General features: G+C 43.2%; 1 protein-coding gene across 10 annotated transcripts in view; it reads right to left on the bottom strand.

Moving 5' to 3' along the window:
* BRSK2 (BR serine/threonine kinase 2) overlaps positions 1-14619 on the bottom strand; it is a 499877-nt gene extending 485258 nt beyond the window's left edge. For all 10 annotated transcript variants that reach the window (XM_084630023.1, XM_084630021.1, XM_084630022.1 and 7 more), the window contains exon 1: positions 14155-14619. In XM_084630023.1, the coding sequence (XP_084486149.1) occupies positions 14155-14248 (94 nt within the window). In that variant the 5' untranslated portion in view covers positions 14249-14619. The remainder of the gene's footprint in view (positions 1-14154) is intronic.
* Between the last annotated feature and the right edge of the window lie 6549 nt (positions 14620-21168).

Here is a 21168-nt window from a genome sequence, read left to right as displayed (position 1 = left end):
TCTAACTCCCAGTCATGTGTTGGTTCTGCCAGACTACACTGCCTGCCAGCTGTGGGCCAAGAGAGCAGGAGAATCTGCCTGTACCAATGCCACTGCTGCCCTCCCCCCAATAGTTACCTAAAATAAAATAAAATCCTGTGTGTGTAGTGTCATAGGACAATTGCAATTGCCCTCCAATATCTCTTAACTCAACGGGAGTTTGAGAGCACAGAGTTTGCTACCACTGGGGGATCTGAACCAATGGTGGAAGGAGTAGTAAAACCATGGCTCAGGTGACCACTGGCACTCTTGCCACAGTATCACCTAGGCATGCTCTGCACAAAGTTAGTTGGTATGGTCGTGAGAACAGCAATGCCCTATCCACTCTAATGCTCCCACTGTTGCTACCACTCAAGAAGCTGCAACGTTGCTTGATCAACAGCAGGCAATTTCACACAACAATGTCTAGTGCAGACTTGTCAGGAGGCTTCACTGTAGAGGAAGTGCGATAGCCTATTGTAACAGCAATTCTGTTATAGTATTAATTGCTACGTCTGCTCTTCTTTATTGGACTCGTTGAGCATAGACTTTAAGTGCATGCATGAGCTTTGGGGGCATGGAGGGACATCAACCTCTCAATAATTTGTAAAAAGCTCTGACCATGTTTTCAATCTAAACAGAACAACTCTATAATATCAGTTTACTCTGTGCTCTTAATTCGTTCGATTCTTCACTGCAGAGGAAACAAGATGCAAATCTGGGCTTCTCTTAACTAGAACATGGCCAGCTGTCTGTGTCTGATATCACCAAGAAATGCGTTTATGGGCCAAATTCTCCTCTCATAAATTGTTCTAAGCCCCTTTCAGTTACTAGGGCTGTACCGGTGTAACTGAGAAGAGAATTTGGCCGACCTAGTCAATCAGTGACAAAGATCGAATTGCACCAATACAAGGAGTGAAATAAGCTATAGAAACCAGAAACCCTGGGCCAGATCTCCCACTGGTATAAATCAGCACTGATTTCAAAGGCACTTCCTTAATTTACAACAGCCGAGGATCTAACCCAATTTTTTTTTTTTAATATTTGGATTTAAACTATGCTTTGAAAAGTAAATGAGAAGAATCCTGTTTACAGCTGCTGTACACTGCAGAGCATAAGGATTCCCAAAAGCTATGTAACTCATGGCTATGCCTTTCCAGCAAAACAAATGCCTGTGTTTAACTGAGCTGCAATGCTTGTGTCATTGCCAAGTCTGAATATAATGCTCAGCTTTGTCTTTAGTGACCATTATTACACAGACATGCATAGAGAACACACAACAGAGATCTCAATCTTCTTTCATGGCCTTGTGCAGGAAAGGCCCACTGAAGATAATGCCACTGTACCCAAATGTAGGCATAGTGAAAGCACAGAAAGAGCTGCCTGCCTTCCTTCCTACTCTCCCCCATGACTGAGACTCGGGGCTTGTCTACACAATGCATTAGTCCACATTAGAGAAGTGTAAATTCTAGTGGGCACTAACATGTTGCTCACGAACTGGCCTGTGTGGACCCTGCTGGTGTGCACAAGAAGTTCACTAGTGTGCATTAATGTCATCCTGCTACACTCAGGCCAGGTAGTGCACAACACACTAGTAAACACTAGAATTTACACCAGACTAATGCGGACTAGTGCATCATGTAAATCAGCCCTCAGTTTGCAAATTTACAGGGCTAGATCCTGGCCTCCATTCCACCTGCTTTGTACTTCTCTGGCAGCACAAAGAGGAAGAAATCCAGCTTAGCTGGTTGGTTGGAGAATCCCCAATCATTTGGCTTTATACCCACTCTTTCTTCCTAGATCTGCCATATGGGGCATGACCAGGGTATGAGGGATTTCCTAAAAAGACTTGCTGCAATAGTCCCCATTTGCCAGAACAGCTCCTTGTGCTTTATTAATGATTTGTATTATTGCAGAACAAAGAGGTCTCCACTGAGATCAGGGCCTCACTATGTTAGGCACTGTACATACACACAGAAAGAGACAGTCCTCATCTGAAGAGTTTATAATCTAAATAGACAAGACAGACAAAGGGTGAGGGAGGAAACAAAGACACAGAGAGGTGAAGTGACTTGCCCAAGGTCACACAATAGTGTAGTACTTGAGTTGGAAATAGAACCCAAGATTCCCCTGACTATCTGTCCTCTATTTCTCTAATCTCTCTCTGACTGGATCCTTGCTCTCTGCAAGTTTCTACCTGCCCTGGTAGAGATGATTGCATCGGTGATTGCATGGGGGTTAGATATGGCGCACTCTATATGATTTTATAAAAATATGCTAATGAGTGTGAATATAAGGTAACTGGAATATGCTTCATGCAAAAGGTCTCTTGTAAAATCATTACAAAGCTTATAATCTACTGAGTGTGGTCGTCCTATTTGTATAAATGTATCACTCTTGTATCTGAAACTAGAAATATGAAATATAACTCTGAGGGCCTACTGTAATTATGCAAAGTATGGGCCATTAATGGTGGTTTGGAATCTTGATGGCTCCCATCAACCAGGACAACGGACTGTGGATGGCTCTGTTTGCAGGCAGGCCTCCCTGTGAGTCCGGCTGGGAGGAATGAAGGCTTGGGGTCTTACAGTGACATGTGATCATGTCACCTGAACTGGAATCCATCTTTAACCTGGTGCTTTTCCACTGAGAAGGAGAGGTGGGAATCCAGAGGGACAAAGGATTCCCGCCTTATGCAAAAGATATATAAGTAGGTGGAACAGAACAAGGGAGGGCAGCCATCATAAGAAATCTCCTAGCTACCACCTGAGCTGGAACAAGGGCTGTACCAGGGAAAAGGATTGTGCACAGACTAGAATCATGGGCAGTCTGTGAAAGGAACTTATTGAAACATCTCTAAGGGTGAGATTATATCTGTATTCAGTTTTTATTACTGTACTAGACTTAGACTTGCAGGTTTTATTATATTTTGATTGGTAATTCACTTTGTTCTGTCTGTTACTACTTGGACCCACTTAAATCCTACTTTCTGTATTTAATAAAATCACTTTTTACTTATTAATTAACCCAGAGTATGTATTAATACTTGGGGAGGAAAACAGCTGTGCATCTCTCTCTATCAGTGTTATAGAGGGCAAACAATTTATGAGTTTACCCAAGCTTACACAGGGTAAAACAGATTTATTTAGGGTTTGGACCCCATTGGGAGTTGGGCATCTGAGTGTTAAAGACAGGCACACTTCTGTAAGCTGCTTTCAGGTAAGCCTACTGCTGTTAGGGGACGTGGTTCAGACCTGGGTCTGGTTTTGCAGCAGGCTAGCGGGTCTGGCTCAAACCAGGCAGGGCACTGAAGTCCTAAGGTGACTGGGCAAGAAAGCAGGAGCAGAAATAGTCTTGGCACATCAGGTGGCAGCTCCCAGGGGGTTTCTGTGATCCAACCCATCACACCTTGTTCTCTGCAAGTTTCTACCTGCCCTGGTAGAGATGATTCCATTGGTGATTGCATGGGGGTTAGATGATGAAAGTTGCACCTGAAACCATAATGTCTTCTGAAGATTCTAGAGAGGTCTTTCTTCTTTAGGTCTTCATTAGCTTTGCTGTGTGAAGCAGCAACGATGGAAAAAGCCAAACATGGTTCCTCTCCCTGCTCCATTCCCTCAGGAGTACATAGATTTGAGAGCAACGAACCTCACAACTTTCCAGTTCAACTATCCCAGGGGTGAAAAACGTCAGTACAGCAATGGCAGGAGGAAAAAGAGGGACCAGTTCGGTTCCCAGTGAAGTTAGTGGCAAAACATCCCAAATTTAATGGGACCAGAATTAGGCCTTCAGTGAGGACCATGTACTCAGGACCCCATGGCTTAAAAGGGACAAATGAATTTCAGGTAAAAATGTTGGAAGAGATGAAGAAAACTAGGCTGGTAAACTCATAGGGCCAAATGTATCCTTCAGTGGAGTTACCCCAGGGATAAGCTGGCCCAAGGATATTGAGGGAAGACCCTGTAGGTGAAATTCACCTGGTGCAAATGGCCAGCACAGTGCCTATGAGCAATGTACGCCCTAACTAGAAGGTTTAAGCAGGCCACAGGCGCTGTGCTGGCTTCTTGCACAGGAGTCAATTTCACACCATTAAAAAGCCTGGAAACTGAAGTCATCTTTTTCTTGCTGCTTATACTTTTTTACTATTATTATTTGATTTAACTGCAATACACTGCTCTTCATAAGTGCAGTCATCTGCCAATTTCACCTTGCAACTTCAAAACATCCCAACCTATTAAAGGAAGCTTTGTTTGGACCAAGCAACAAAATATGTTTCCCCAGGTTATCTCAAACATAACTATGATTCATAAGCGGCTCTATGTTTTGGTGCTAAAAGGCAGAGCTGGTATGTGGGAGCCCCAAATTCGGAAGCGACCTTGAGACTCTTCCCGCTGGAGAAGCTCTGACTGACACTGGTGGTGATACCATCAGACTTGGCAAGGACATGGGAAAGTAAGAAAGCGATGCCCATGCGATTTTCTCTGAATCTCTCTTCCCTGATTGTCTTTTTGTGGGGCATCATCAACACTGCACCTGGCTAGAAATACATCTATATTGCTGCCCAAACATTGAATGGGGGAGAGGAATTGGATGAACGAAGAGAAGGAGCTGCAGAATCATATCTAGAGTTACCCCTGGGTCAAAATTAGGGCCCACCACAGAACAATCACATCACTCTCCAGTCAAAGCATCTGAGTCCATCTCCTGGCGGATTAGGATTTACAGTGCGATCAGTAGGTTTCTCAGTGCCTCTCAAAAGTAAGACATTTGTGGACCAATCCTGCTCACTCCCCACCCCCTGAGGCCAGCTCCTCCATAATTTGTACTTTTAATGTCATGTTGACTGGAGGACTGAGCTTATGGCCTGTGGGACCCCATGCAACCACACAGGAATGACTCTGTGGAAACAATGCCTGTTAATACGTTTGTAAAACATTACTGAAAACGCACAACCACACAGATATTTTTTGTCTCCCCAGAAAGCTTGGACTGGAAAACAGTAGTGAAACAAATCACAAGAGCCTCAGGAAAAAAACGTTGTTGATAAATTGTACAGGCAGCTAGAAAAGCACTTACTAAATGGATGCCTGAAAATTGTTTCCCACCAACCTCAGAAAAGTGAAGGGGGCAAAAAAAAAGGCAAACACTTCACTTCAAACACAACCACACCTATAATCCCAATATTTAGTTTTGGATTAGATAACAAAATAAAAAACCACACGCATACACAGCGCCACCTTATTCAGATGCTGTTTTGCCATCAACTCAACCACAATCTCTAACCGTTACAAATCTTGGAGTACAAGATGGGTCACAGCAAAAATCCCCTCCCAGTTAATCATGAGACTGCAAACTATCAGATTCCTTCATTATCAAACCAGCGATTAACGAGGCAAGAGATTCCTCTCTCTAGTTTCTTATCTAACATTCACCCACAGGTAATTATACTGGGGAATAATCCATAAAAACTTAAAATAAGAATTTAAAGGTGAAATACTAAGTAGTTGAGGCTTTTTTCTAGACCCATACAAAAATCTTTATTTAAAGATGCCATATCTGTAACAGTATGAGACAGATCCTAAGCTAAGGAATGCTCGCTGCACCTTCGGGTAGGCATGTATGTGAAAAGGTGGCTTGAAGGCACCTTTGTGTTTCCCCAATCTTGAGTTCACATGCAGGACTAGTCCTAAATCAGAGCAGTCTCGGGGCTACTCTAATGGCCCAGAAGCTTTTGTGGCAACTGGGGGTCAGTCAGGTGTAAGGGGTGCACCAGCTATATGCCCTTTTCCTAAACTGTGCTTTTATACATTGATAGCTGGAGGTGACCCTTTATGAGCTACTGTGCTGACTCTACACCACCTGAACATCTCCCTACAGTAAGAGAAGCATCCAGTGGCTGGCTTGGCTGACTTTAGGGATGCTTTCTGCCAGAGAACCACAAAACTCCCCATTCTACATAAGAATCATGCCTTGCGCTTAGCTTAGCTTTTAAATATAAACACATGGCCATTTTTATTTCCTCCTCCACTCACTATCCTAAGTTTACCCTTCAAAAACCAATGACCTCATCAGAACCTGAACGGAATATATTCTTTTGCTGGTTGCTTTGTTTATAGGCTTTGTGATATTATCAGCTGCCACAGAAAAAAAGTGAGAATCCTGAATATGGTGCATATGTGAAGAGGGAATGGATTTTCAAATATTTTGTTTTAAAAAATTAAATTATGTTGTAAGTTATTTCAGACAGAGATTGCATCTGCCTATGAATTTGTACAGTACCGAGCTCAAAGGGGCCTCTGGGTGCTACAGTAACACAAATAGCACTAAATAATAATACGTAAGAATATTTGGAAATAACTCTGTATATACAGTGTGCTCTGTTACAGTGTAATTTGTCCCTATGCAGATGGCCAGCACAAGTCCTATGCCAAGTTAATATTCACTTAAACCCAATTTTGAGGAATTAAGTAGGACTTTGGTGGTTGCATAGGTCTTGTGCTAGACTTCTGCACAGGGGTGAATTTCACCCGTAGTGATTTGGGTGTGTAAATAGATTTAAAATAAAAACAAATAAAAGTTTTGCAGCTCATCGTTATGTAAAAGTCATATATACTGTTCATGATACATGCCAACGGAGCTGTGTGAATAATATAAAAAAGTTCTGTGAATATTCACTTGAATTTTTAAGTGAATTTGATTTGATCACATTTGTGACCCTTTTGTATTTGTTTTCTGCAAACATTGGATCATTTGAGTCATACTGGCACAAATCATTATGGGAAACAACTCTTGAAACTGTGTTCAGAAAACCAAATTTTATGTTTGCACATGCAAATATTCATGCTGGAAATGCTCGCACCAGGGAGCAGAATCCAACCAGGGAACAGAACAGTACTCTGTAACGTATCCGACAGATTGCATCCAACTCCAAGAGCACAACTCAGTTCTTTGATTATTGATTAAGCAGGCTCAATCCATTTAGGAGGGAAAAATCAAAATAAACATTTGTCAAATAAACTGAAATGACAAATTACTTTGAGGAAATCGCAATCTGCTCATGGACATTCCAGAAGAAGGCAGGCTACATTTATTGAACAAATTATTTGTGATGAATTATTTGCTTCACTCTACAAATCTTGTGATAGAAGAGTGTTATCTCATGTATGAGAACTGAAAAGCTGAGCTATTCTGGCACTTTCCCACAAACAAAATGAACAGTTTTATCATTTAAGACCGTTAACGCCCTTGCATTGTTTGTAACAAAAAAACATGCTCCTGATGGTTGTTCCATTATGAAGTTTCTTAGAGAAGGAAAAAGTTTGACCCTTACCTATTATAATGGGCTTAATTCCTGTTCCTATTGAAGTTAACTGAAGGCATATCTTGTATTGATTGACTTTAGTGGGAGCAGGAGCAATACCTATTCCTATAAACCGACTCTGCATTCAAAAAGCAGCACACAATGAAACTCCCCAAAATTAATGTCTACAAATTCGCCCCTGTAATATCAACCATGTATGCCCCTGCCTTGAGTCCACCTCCGCTCAAATCATCATCCATGTTTCCATCTCTTCTCATTCTGACTACTGGAAGCAAGTCCCAGCTTTGCTGTAGCATGTGCAGAATCTGCTGCCCACAGTCTCAAACATACGAAGATAAAACCCCCAACAGTCAAACAGCTACATTCGTTCCCCGTGCATTTCAGGATTCGATTCAGACTTAGCTTCCTCATTTTTAAAACTCTTGCCCAAACCTCTGTCTCTCTTCATTCCCTTCCTCAGTCCCTCCGTTCGCCAAATAACTTACTCTCTACCCCTTTATGTAATCTCGGTACTTCAATGCAAGAGCTTTCTTTTCAGCTTTGTTCCTCTGGAGTGGCCACACTGCATCCTCCTCATTTGGTACCAAATCCAGCTCCCATTAAAAGTCAGTGAAAATAATTCATTTGATTCCAACAGGAGCTGGATCAGGCTCCCCATACCCTGTCAAATTTCATGTGAAAACCATTTTTTCTCCTTTGTCCATGCCACTTCATTTCTCTCTGCTCTTTTTATGTTATTGATTATTAATTATTATTATTTCAAACAGTGCATCCATCTATTATTTAATTCTGTAAAGCATCCAGCATTACAGTTTGCATGAAAGATTCCGTATGAAATCGACGTATGCTATACTGTAAAGTGCTTCAGGATGTTGGGGAATTCAGAACGTTCTCTGGCTGGCGAGGACATCATAATATACAAAAACATTTGTAAGGACACACTTAAAATACTATGCTGGTTCTTCCAATGGAGCTGCAAGTTGTCTGTAGATCTGAAATAATTTCCCTCCAGAGATAAATTCTACTGAGAAATGTTTTTAATTTCTCCAACCTCCCTCATCATTCTCATGTATGGTCTTCGCCACTGTAGTGACACTAAATGGAGGAAGCTGTTTGAGCAGCATGAAAATGGTATTTGTGGAACTGCCATTTCTGCAGCACCTGGTGATGTCTGAGATTTGGATATAAAAATAGTCATATGATCCCACTCGTTTGACAGAGTATCTGAATTTTAACAACTCTTGGGCAAAAGGCTAGTTGTCGCTTTAAAAATCCACTAAGAGCCTGCTCTATTCCCACTGAATTCAATGGCAGTTATGCCACGAATTTTGTTGGAAATAAGATTGGGTCATAAGGCCTTGATTCGGCAATGTGCTTTGTGCACTCAGACCCCTATGCCCGTGCAGAGCATATAGGAGTCCATTTGCATGTAGCACATTGCAGGATCAGGACCTACATTAGATCTCTTCTACCTATCATTTGCACTAAATTTGGCAAAGAGGTGTTTGCTAGAATAGTTTTAACACAAAACTTTCAAAAGGCCTGTTTTTCAGAGCTACTTAACATGGTAGCACTCATTTCAATTGGAGATGTAGAGCCTCAGCATCTCTGAAAATCAGACTGGAGGTATCTCACATTGGGCATCCGAAGACCAAGTCACTGAAAATCAATGGCAGCTTTATGAAAATTCTGCCCTTATTGTATAACAACCTCCTTTCAAACATTATTTAACATTGAGGGTCCAGACATATATCATTGATTCTGATGTCAACATTTCTTAGCAACATTTCACACAAAACCTGTGCTTGTAAAACCTCCACTGCCTGAGACACTGTTTCCAATATTATATTTCCAATTGTGCGATTACTAATTAGCTCATCTCTTAAGTGAAAGATGTCCTAACAGGTTATCGCTGAAAGGTATGCAGATTCAGAAAAGACTCATTGCTATCAAGATAGCCTCTCTAATTAAAAACCAAGTAACAAATGTGTTTAAAAATATAAATGGAACTTGTATGTATTTGGGGAAAACAGGCCTGAATGGAAACTTCAAATGATTTACATCTCTCTGGCCAGATCCTCAGCTGGTGTAAGTCAGAGTCACCAAATTCAATGGAGCTGTGCCAGTTTAAACCATCTTTGGGTCTGACCCCTACAGTCTACAAAACTATTCATGAAAGTATAGATAACACTGATGATACATACTTCTATAAAATCAGAAGGAGCAGCAGGATCATGATTCTACAGCTATACAGCTCAATATCATACCAGTATATGATTGATTATTGGCTGGTATATGTACTGCATTATATGTACAAAGTATTGTACTTTATATACAACAGAGTATATAAAGAGTGCACCCTCTCAATATGGAAGGCTCATCATGCAAGCTCTCCAAATGCAGAACTGCCATTGGCTTCAATTGGAATTCTGTGTATGGAATGCCTGCAGAATTAGGCCCAAATATCAGAGAAGTTGTGTGAGTGAAACCAAATGGATTTGCAATGTTATGCTCTTTGCTTTCAAAGAAACTTGATCAAAGACTAAATTCCCAGCACAGGAAAGTGTTGCTTTTCTTGCAGAGAAAGGAGCATTTCAGAAATTTTAACGGTGCTGTCATTTGGTGCCAGGGCAAACAAACAAAAATAGTACTGAAGTGTATAAGTTGGCCTTTAAATTAAAATGCAGAAAGATCCACTGAAATGCTGAAGCACTTAGCAAGGAATACTTCAATTCCACATCTCTGCCTTCACTAATAAAAATTCACTATAGTCAATCTGAATTACTGTAGAGGATTTCAAGGGGAAAACAGAGGTTAACAAGGGCAAAAGAAAACTCACAAACAAAATATATTCCTGGAATTTAAAAAAAAAAAAAACCATCAGGAATACATGAAAAGTTGATTTCACACAGAATTAGTGGCAAATGGTGAGCAGCCTCTGTTTAATCTGAATAATAAACTTGAATCTCTTCTTAGAATTCACATTGGAACTGTTTTCTAAGCATAATATCTCCTGGTGTGTTACTGTAACACAAAGAACATCCTTTTTGCTCATTACTGTTAATTACAGTGAAAAACTACAATAATTAACTGCAGTACAGTGTAATTCAATGACATTTACATTAACCAACCCCTTCACAGACACCTTTATATATCCTTTATTATCATCTTTTACAATGACGTTTCCTTATAATAAAATGTTATGAGGGTGCTAATTAAATTATTACACTGCTTCTTATATTCCTGTTCTCTCCTAATACAGATTCCATGAGCTACTAGACCAGTTGCCGGAAACAATGGCAGAGATACTTTGAATTGAGTCTAATACAACAACAAAAGGGCAATTGTCTTACTACGGCACTCCAAATTATTCACATGTAGAATTTTTGTGCTGAATTATTAAAAATTTCTTTTCTCAGCTGTTGTCCCACTCCCAGTATTATTGGAGTGCAAACATTTTTCAGCATTGCGCTGTACCTTCCTTTCCTGCTTTCCAAACTAACTGGCCTTAATCCTCTCTTTGTGACATCAGTCATTCTCAGCGAGCCTGATGTCCCAGCACTGTAGATTCCTCAGGGCAGGCTTTGCCTATCCTTTAAAGCAAAATCAGCACGGTCTTTAGCCAGCATTCTGAACTGGATCTGAACACACTTCTCCGTGTCAGTTTTGCCAACTCCCTCCCCATTACTAGATGTCACCAGCTTCCACTGACATCACAGGCACAGTATCTGGGCCTCTTTGCAGGAACCAGCAAGCTCTTGTTGTAAACATTTCTCTTTTGCAGATATTGAGAAGGAAATCTGCTATAGCTACACAGAGGCTGAAACATGCCATTTGGAGTTCAACTGAACATGAAAGCTCCCCTTTCATAGCATCCTTTGTAAGTTTGCCATGAACTGTGGCAGATTCTGTACTTGACACCCTCCCTTATTCCTCTTCCTTTGATCTTAAAAATTATCCAATCTGAGTGCAGGGTAGGTGAGAGCTACTAAGAGGTTTGTATAATATTTAATACAAATGGGAAAGAAGCAAGAGCCACAAATCTGAAATAACTTTAGAGTGAAGGATTCTTTCACTTAAAAGAAAAATGAGTGATGTGAAGATCAATGAAGAAGGTAAAGGACTTGGTCTAATAGGACTGTATGTTTTCCTTCTGCTTGTAAGTATGTTTTCCCAGATTTTCTTTCAAAAGGCCCCTACAAAAGCAAAACAAAACACACACACACACCACGCAACCAAACAAGCCTTTACTTCCTAACCTTCCAAGCCTTAAACTCTTCAGATGAGCTAAAGAAATTCTCACAGCCTGATTCACCACTGTGTTACTCCATCAAATTCAATGGAGTTACACTAGCAAATCGCAGTGGTCAATCAGGTCCTCACACTGCACTGTTGTAATCTCACAAAAATACTGCAGGTTCCCCATCCACCCTCCAAGTTAGCAGGGTGAGGGTTACATGCACACCTGCAATTCTGCACATTCCTGAATCTGATTAGCACAGAAAATGCAGAAAACCAGAAAGCATCTTTCCCGTATTTAACTAGGTACATTTAACACCAATTCAAATTTCACCTCCATACATTATCTATATCAAGGGCGGATAAGGTAAGGAAGAGAGAGGCTGGCATCAGCTACTTTTAAGCTTTATCCCTCCATCTTCCCTGAAACAGTGCATATAATGTGTTTGCTGTTTGCACATACATGCGTGCACAAAGCAGAGACCTGTCTCTATAGATTTGCTATAGTGTAAAACTGTAAAAGGCAACTTTCCTGCTAGTCCAGTTGGTCAAATAACTGCAGAGCCCAAAAGCAACAACCCTGAAAACACACTCTCTCCCCTCCTACCCTGCTGCCTGCCTGTCTCTCTCTCTCTCTTTCTCCCTCTCGCTAATCACTTATGAGGAAGATAGGAAGATTATCAAGGGGGAAAAAATTAACCAAAGCTGCAGATAACCCTTTAGGACCATAGTATCAGGTTACGGGATTTGGAGCATAAAAGTTAATGTGCAGGAATCTCAGATGCAATTTTATATCTATATATTGGGGGGGGGTGAGGGTTGTCGAGAAGATGAGGAAGAAAGAAATGGTGATGAAGATAGAAAATGAATGTGTATATCTAGGGCTGGTTTTATGATCAGTTAGAGTGCCCAGCAAGAGATTAACTATGGAAACAGGAATCGGATTTATCATCACCAAGACACTGCAATTTTTTGGTGGGGTATTTTTATCCTTATCATCAACACCAGGATGGATTTTATGGAAACTACATCTGGAGAGATACGGGTTCACTCAGTAATATGAAGAATAAAGGTGGTGACCAAAAAAAAAAAAAGATAGATACCTTCAGCAGTTATAGTATTTTAAAGATTTAGGGGGGAAAATAAAATAAAAGTCACTTTCATTTCAAGACTATATGATGCTCACATCCCATCCATATATTCCAATGGTTGCCATGGGGTTTGTGGAGAAGAGAAGAACGAATGAGGAGGGGGGGTCATAATCAATCATCTCAGAAGAGCATTTCTCCTTACAGAGAAAGATCTGGATTTTGACTGTGTCCCTAAGAAAATTGCAGACTGCAGAGCTGCTGCCATGCAGGGCAGCGAGAAAGCAGGCAGAGCAGAGGCAGCAGCTGGGGATGGAAACGCCTATTAAATCCTTTAGACAACAGATGGGCAAAGCTTGGCTGGGTTTTTAAAAAACACAATGCATCATGTTTTATTGTCCCACCATAATGAACAACACTTAACACCCACAAGCCCAAAGAAGCCCCCTATGGCTGATTTCACCAACCCTCCCTTCTAAATTATAACCTGGAGACTCAATCCACTTTTGGGGGTCCCCCAACCAAATCAATTTGCCAGATCCCATTGCTCATTGCACCTGTTACTAAAAAAAGAACATAAAAATGGGAAAGGCTTTGGGGATTTTTTTTTAACCGCTCTTCCTTCCAATTACTGCTCCCCTGCCCTTGAAGTAAATATAACATCCAGGCAGGCAACCAGCGAGTCCAAATTTTGAATGCATTTAGGAGATCTAATTATGCCACGTAGGGCACAAGCACCTGCTCTCTGCTAATTCTCTCACTAGGTTTCCTCTTAATATTTCTTACCATTGTTCCTTTCAGGAAAATCTGCTGGGGGCCAGTTTCACAAACAGGGGCTTTTGGAAAATAAATAAATAAATAAAAACCTCAAACTGCTAGAGTGAATTCTGCTGCTGACCACTTTTTTATTTTTAAATTCAAACTATGCCACACAAAAACATACCAAACAACACCATCCATTCATATTTTCCAAATAACCACAGCAGCCAGTGCCATAGACTGTTCTGTGCATATTCTCTCCCACCAACTGCACCTTAAGGACTACACCCTTTTCAATCATGATGTCATGAAATACTGCTGGTGACTCCCCCGCCTCCCCACCCGGTCCTTCTCCTCCTCCTCTCCAGCATACACAGGGCACCTCTCATTTCAATTTAATTTGATTAAAAAGAGAAGAAAGCAAAGTGGGGCAGTGAAGTAAGGGACATGAAATTTACCAGCAGCAGGGCATCCCCCGTTTTCCTCTACATGCACTTTGACAGTCACCAGAACTACACCCGCTAGCAGGAGTGATGCACACAAGGCAACCTCTGCTTTTTAAAAAAAAAACAACAAAAAAACAGGAAATAAATAAACAAAGGCAAAAATCCATTAGAAATAGTCTCTCCACTGCAGCAGCCAAAGGGGAAACCCAGACCCGCACATCTCCCATCCCCATCAGCTGCTACCGCACCTTAGCCCTAGTGCGGCTGCTGCAAAGGAACCAACCTGTCTGTCCTTTGCCCAAGGTTTTCTCCAAGCGATAGGGTCCAACATATTGTGCATGTTGAGCTCCGCTGCCTTCTTTCCCCGTTGATGTCATTTCTACCCGGCTCTATAATTCTGCGATGTGTGTGTGGCGGGGAGCTGGGATTTCTCTCTCTGCAGCTCTTTAAATTCCCACTTTGCAGCGGTGTGAGCAAAGCACCCTTTCTCCCTCTCTCTTTGCTGCTTTCGTCCCCTTGGCTGCCGCTTTTCTCTTCCTCCTTGTTCCTTTTCTGCTTTCCGTCCGTCTGGCGGCGTGGGATGCTGAGGCTCCAGAGCAGCTATTACCAGTGTTCAAAGCGGGGGGACCTAGGATGCAAGCCCAGGGAGCATGGTGCTGGTGATCGGAGCTCTGCACGCCTTGTTCTCACTAGGAGCTGTTCCAGGGACAGCTCGAGCCAGAGCAGCGGAAGAGCTGGGGCCCAGAGCTCTGAGTGACATGACAGGCAGCCAATCTCCAGCAACAACTCAGTTCCCCTCTCCTCCTCCTCCTCCCACTACCTTTCCTTTTCCATCAGTAGCAGCAGCAGTTGCTGCCCCTCTCTGATACAGAGCATCCTAATCAATGGCCACATGAGTAAACCTGTGGCGAGCAGTCTATTGGTAAGGGAAATAAATACAGATAAAGAGGGATAAAGTTATTTTAAAAGTCATATGCACACACATATAGGTTTCCTTCTCTAAATGATCCCCTCCCCCCAGGCACCTGCCACTGCAATTCACTGACCAAAAGCAACAATTTAAATAATGCTGAGGTTGTGGCATTATTTATAACAGGAAAGGAATCTACTGTGGAAAACAAGCTTGTAAGGTTTACGGATGGTGTTTCTATGGGAAGTATTTCTATTCTTTTTGTTCTGCAAGGAGTCTTTCAGAAACAATGACTATTATGAAAAACAGGGCTTGATCAGTCTCCCAATGAACACAGGGGAGGATTTGCTTTGGACTTCAATGGGGAACATGTAGGACTGAATGTACAGACCAATAAATAAATAAATCCAGCACAACTGGTACTTCAGTTAGTAATCACAACTGAAACGCCAAGGATGAAACTTGGAATCATGGAAACTTTTAAGCTCTACAGGTGGTCTCTCTAGGGCTGAGACACAAGGGCAGGGCCATATAGGGAAAGCTTGTACTGCTGCAGCCCATGTTGTATCTGTTCTGTAAAGAGGTACCAGCAAGGTAGTTAAGCATGTGTGTAACTTTAAGCACGTGGATAGTCTCAATTAAGTCAATGCGATTACTTATGTGCTTAAAGTTAGACAAATGCTTATGTACCTTGTGGATTCAGGGCCATATAAAGGACTTCAGTGTCCGGGACTATCAAGGTAATGCCTTTCAACACCAGTGAAATTCACCCCAAGCCCCCATATTTCCTTTCTTTCCATAGGTAGGCCCCATTCTCCATCCTGGATAGCACTGTGGCTGCAATGCCCCCATCTGAATGCAGGCAGAAGCATTGCACATAGCACGGACTCCTCAGTCACAAAGGAAGCACTTGATAAACCTGCAAAAGGAAGAAAAAGTAAAGAGACATGGGGAGACAAATATTCTGTAAACTAAAAATTGGAAATAATGCCTAACGGTGAAATTTACTTTACAGTAAGTCGTCCAAAACCCTATATATAAATGGGTGTAAAGTCCATGGAAGATCCTTCTGTGGACCACATCCAAAAAAGTGCAGACGACAGATGAGGGGAGGAACAGAGAAACTATGAGGCTAGTCTATCTGAATGCAACCCCAAAAAGGTTCCAATATAATTTCCTTCCTCCCCAAAAAACAAGACCCCAACACTTACCTTGACCTTCTCCTGCCTCTCTTTTTACAGTGCTGCCTTGTTCTAACTACTGTCCTATACTGCTGCAGCAACCTTCAGTGTGTTGAGTTTCCAACCCTTCCACAAAGTTCCCCAGTCTCTCCTCTTTCCCCTTTCCCTTCTCCCTTCCAGACTTCATAGTATGTGAAACCGTCCCAGGCTCCCCCACTGCCCACAAACTCCTGCTGTAACTTCTCTCCTTCTCCCAAGACTCTCCTCCCCCCAGATGCCAGTATCATCTCTCCAAGACCCCCTTCATTCTCAGCCAGTCCCCAGATTCGCCTCATAGATTCACAGATTCATAGATATTAAGGTCAGAAGGGACCATTATGATCATCTAGTCTGACCTCCTGCACAACGCAGGCCACAGAGTCTCACCCACCCATTCCTGCGAAAAACCTCTCATCTATGTCTGAGCTATTGAAGTCCTTAAATCATGGTTTAAAGACTTCAAGAAGCAGAGAATCCTCCAGTAAGTGACCCGTGCCCCATGCTACAGAGGAAGGCGAAAAACCTCCAGGGCCTCTTCCAATCTGCCCTGGAGGAAAATTCCTTCCCGACCCCAAATATGGCGATCAGCTAAACCCTGAGCATATGGGCAAGATTCACCAGCCAGATACTACAGAAAATTCTTTCCTGGGTAACTCAGATCCCACCCCATATAACATCCCATCACAGACTATTAGGCCTATTTACCATGAATATTTAAAGATCATTTAATTACCAAAATCATATTATTCTCTCCCTCACCTCCAAATCCCTCATTCACTCTTCCACAAACTGCCTCCCCTCTTCTTTTCCCTTTCCCCAAATTTCCCTCACAGCTGCCTCTTAGTGCCTGTCCTCCAGTAACTATCCCTTCTTTGCAGTGCCCCCGCATAGCTGTGCCCTCCGTCCACAGCAGTGCCCCCTTGTCCCTGCCCCCTTGCACCTCCCCTCCCCTTGTCTCTCCTTCCACAGCAGTGCCCCTTGACCCTGCTCCCCATGTCCTTGTAACCCTACCTGGGGGATACAGGATAGGAGAAGCTGCTGCTCCAGCCAGAGCACCTCCCTCCACTCCGGGCCAGGACCCTGCTGCTCCCCAGACCCTCACTCAGAGCCAGCCAGGGAGAGACCCAGGTGTGGGAGGAGCGGAGCCGGCTACCGACAGGAGTCACAGCTGCGGCCCAGACCCGGGGGGGGGGGCGGGGGGGCGGGGGGCAGAGCGGAGCCTACGGGCAGGGAGCCTCCGGGGCGCCTCCGCTGCCTATTGAGCCCAAGAGCGGATCAGCAGGGGGAGGTTGGAGGGAGGCCGCTGTTCTCAGCCTTGGCTGCCACAAGCAGCCTGTATTCCCCTCTCTGATCCCTCCGCTGCCTCTTCTCCCCCAGCCAAAGTCATGAGGCGGGAGGTGGTTGTCTCCAACCTGAAAGTGTATGGGGTTTGGGGAGTGGGGGGGGATCTTTTCCCCTATAATTAGGCCCATTGAGGCAGGTAGGGTTTGCTCTTCTCTTACACCATTGCAGCTACACGGACTCCTGATTTAAGTAAGTTTTAGACCAGAATCAGCTCCCAGGACACAGAAACAGCTGAGTTATAACCAGCCTATAAAAAATCTAATCCAGGTTATACACAAGACCCACTGCACACTACAACCCTCAATACTGCCAGCCCCACAAGCATTTAAACATTGAAAGGCAGTACCCAAAAAATCATAAGACTGCCTTGAAAATAAAAAAAATTAAAATGAAACATACAGTTTGTGCTCTTTTTATTTGCTTTTTGTATTTTGAGTCTTTAGGGCTCACATTTCCAATCTTTTATCCACAACCATGAGGGCCAGAAACTTACTTTAAAGAGAATAAAAGCTGAGATTCTAACAATTACATGACTGCAGGAGCTAGGAATATAAGAAAAATACGAAATATATTAAAACATGGAAAAATCATGAGCTGGCAACACTATACCAGGCTTTGGGAGTTTTACTTTAGTTCTGCGAGGACAGAAGGAATACATCTATACAAATTGTTAGTTTCTCGCTTTAAATACCCATGCCAGATCCTCAGCTGCATTCAGCACAACTAAGGGGGGGTGGGCATAGTGGTTGGAGCCATCCAGTCAGCAGTTGAACCATCAGTGCTACCTCGAGCAACTTCAGGGCTGCTCTATAATATGCCTGGCTGCAGTGGCTACTTGGGATATGCCTACATGCACACTAAGCCTGCGCTCTGGCTTTGGTTTAAGACCAGGTCTCCCTTCTGTCCACACAGAAATCAATCTGACCCGTGCCAGGAACCCCTTTGGATTCTGGCTCACAGACCCTGCTAGGAGGATGGATCAGAGCTGTATCCTGCTGTGATGTGGGTCGAAGCCCATACATTTTGCAATATGGATGCAGCTCGAGTCCAGGACACCAGATGTGGGTCCAAAGAGTCTGCCAATGCTATCCCGTAATTCCATGGGCTGTGCTTCCCTTCTCTTCCTTCTCAAAATTTCCACTTGCTTTCCAGGAACCAGAAACAACCTCTAGGTTCAAATGCAGCTACTCAGCACTTCACCCTTCATTTCCATACAGACTGCTCAGCTGGAAGTACAGTTAAACCTCACATATATTAGCTATGGCCAGCACTCAGAAGAAGTCCTGCATCAAGTGTGCCGCTGGTTGGCGAGAGGAACACAGCCAGATTCTGGTGAACCTGTGGTGCGAGGCAAGAAAAACTTTCAATTTCAGCAAGAGCATGAGAAATGATCATGTCTACAAAGTTACATCTGAGCAGTGTTGGGAATTGACTGGAACAGCAGAGCAATGCAAACAGCAAATCAAGCAGCTGAAGACAAACTGCAGCAAAGTCAAAGATTCTAATAGCACCTCGGGAACTCCCTGCCTCTTTTATGAGGAATTCAACCTGGTACTGAGAACTGTAGCAAGCACTGAGCTCACTGTGGTGCATGTCATGTTGCCAAAGTGGCTAAGCACAACCTAGGTCTGCCCTCAGAGGAGCTGTTTGGGGATAGCCCTAGGGTGACCAGATAGAAAGTGTGAAAAGTCAGGACAGGGGTTGGGGGGTAATAGGCCCCAACATAAGAAAAAGCCCCGCATATCAGGACTATCCCTATAGAATCAGGACATCTTGTCACCCTAGACGGCCCTGAGGAGCAGCCTGCTGCAGACCCAGCACCAGAGTAAGTGCTAAAGCCGGAGCCAGGTAAATTTCTGCAACTGTGTTTGTTGTTATTAATTTATGGATGGGAGGGATTTTCAGCTTGAGTTATTAATACAGACCTGGGTTTGGGTATTCTTCCTTTCACCATCCCTCCCACGTCTGTAAGGGAATGGCAAACTGTATTATACTATTCAGCCACTAGGCGGAGCTGCGTGCCCCTTCCCTCACCTAAGGCTAGCTCAGCCATACTTGGGGTGTGCGTATAAAGTAGCTCACGGAAGACACGTGTCTTGTATCACTCTGGGATGGAAGCTCTGTAACCATATCTGGTACATGACACTTCCCCCCTGACAGCACATGGGATTCAAAATGGACACTGCAAATGAGGAAAAAAGTTAAACAAGCAGTTATGAATTTTTTACTAGTTCCTTGCTGATTGTTGTAAGTCTGGTTTGGGGGTCCACCATTAACTGCCTCATGTACCCCTCCTGTCTTATACAGTTCACCTTAAAAATCGGCCACTGTCCTAGACCATCTGCAAACTAAGTCCCTCCCAAAAATGGCTGTTATGAGTCCAAAAAACCCCACGTATCTATTTGGATCATTGCAGGTTTAAAATATATGAGTCCAAATTACAACAGAGGGTGGCTGGCAGGCAGTGTTAGGAGTCCCTATGGCTGGCAGTTTATTGAGGCTGTACATGGACTGAGGGTACTTGTGAGGAGACTGTACTGCGTCTTCATGATAAATCTGCATCCTGTTGATTTGGCCACAAATTTTCACCCATGAAAAGCGAATGATGAAAGCGAACTTCTCATGGAGTAGGAACTCCAGAAAGTTGATTACATTGCAAGACAGGGCATACTTATTAGGACCACCTCTGTAATCCACAAGCCCCCTCCATTCCAAGATGTGCTGGTCAGTCACTAGGTTCCTAAATATCACCTCTGCTGGCCTGGAACAGAAGTTCACACTTCCACTAGGGTAGCTCCAGAATATCACTGTTCTCCAGAGCTTCCTCTGCCTGAAAGGACTGAAAAACCATAGTTAGTGACTAGACCCCACATAAGTCTTCCCCATCCCAGAAAAAAAATGAAGCGGATGCAGAAATAATTTCAATTGAATTTTGTAGGTGTACATTACCATGATGTGTGATGGTTTTCAGTCCTGCGCCAGAGGCCGTCTGAAATTGCTGTTGTTTTTTGTGTGAATAAAATAAAGCCCATTGATAAAAAGTATCATCTTTTGACCTTGAATTAAAGCAGCCCCTTTGATAAAGTGGAAAATGTAATTTTTTATCATGGCCAGACAATAATGTGCTCTTTCGTTTTCTTTTCAAGGCCCCTCCACCACTGCAGGAAACACATGACACCAGGAGCCTGGGGAAGCAGACCCATCTACTGCAGGCAAGTAGAAAGAGGATCTAGATAAAACAAATCAGCAGAGAGAGTTCCAGAAGGACCAGATTGAGTATCAGAAGGATAAGGATGCAAGAAGGGTGGATAGAGAGAGGAAGGGGCTGCACATCGTGAGGTGGGACTGGTGAAGGGATTCATGAAGCATGACCACAGGTTGAGTGCAGCAGAAGGAGCTGTTTGAGCAATTACTTGCACTCATGGCTACCAGACTGCAGGCTCCACTAACACCTTCACTTCCTGCTCAAGCTGCACACCATCTGTCCCCTCCATGCTATTGTGTCCTGAAGACTATGCAGCTTTGGACAATTCAGGGTCTGGCTGGACTATTTCACAGGCAATGAACATTAGAACATGGAACAGAAAAATGTACCCTGTGCATTCATCCACTCCCATCACAGCCTGCATGTATAAAAAGCCCCAGAAAGGTCAAAAAGAACTGAGGGACAGGGGACACCCAAAAACAGTTGGCCATGTCATTTGGCAACACGCACCTTTCACTGCTTTGGCACTGAGTTTGGATATTGTGTTGTATGTTTTGATGGCAGCTATTCTGCCTTTCTGGTTCTTAGATTGGCATGTAAATACATGAGTAAAATAAA

The sequence above is a fragment of the Lepidochelys olivacea genome, assembly GCF_965140295.1.
Source record: "Lepidochelys olivacea isolate rLepOli2 genome assembly, chromosome: 6".
NCBI classification, from domain to species: Eukaryota; Metazoa; Chordata; order Testudines; family Cheloniidae; genus Lepidochelys; species Lepidochelys olivacea.
This window is presented reverse-complemented; position numbering and strand designations above follow the sequence as displayed.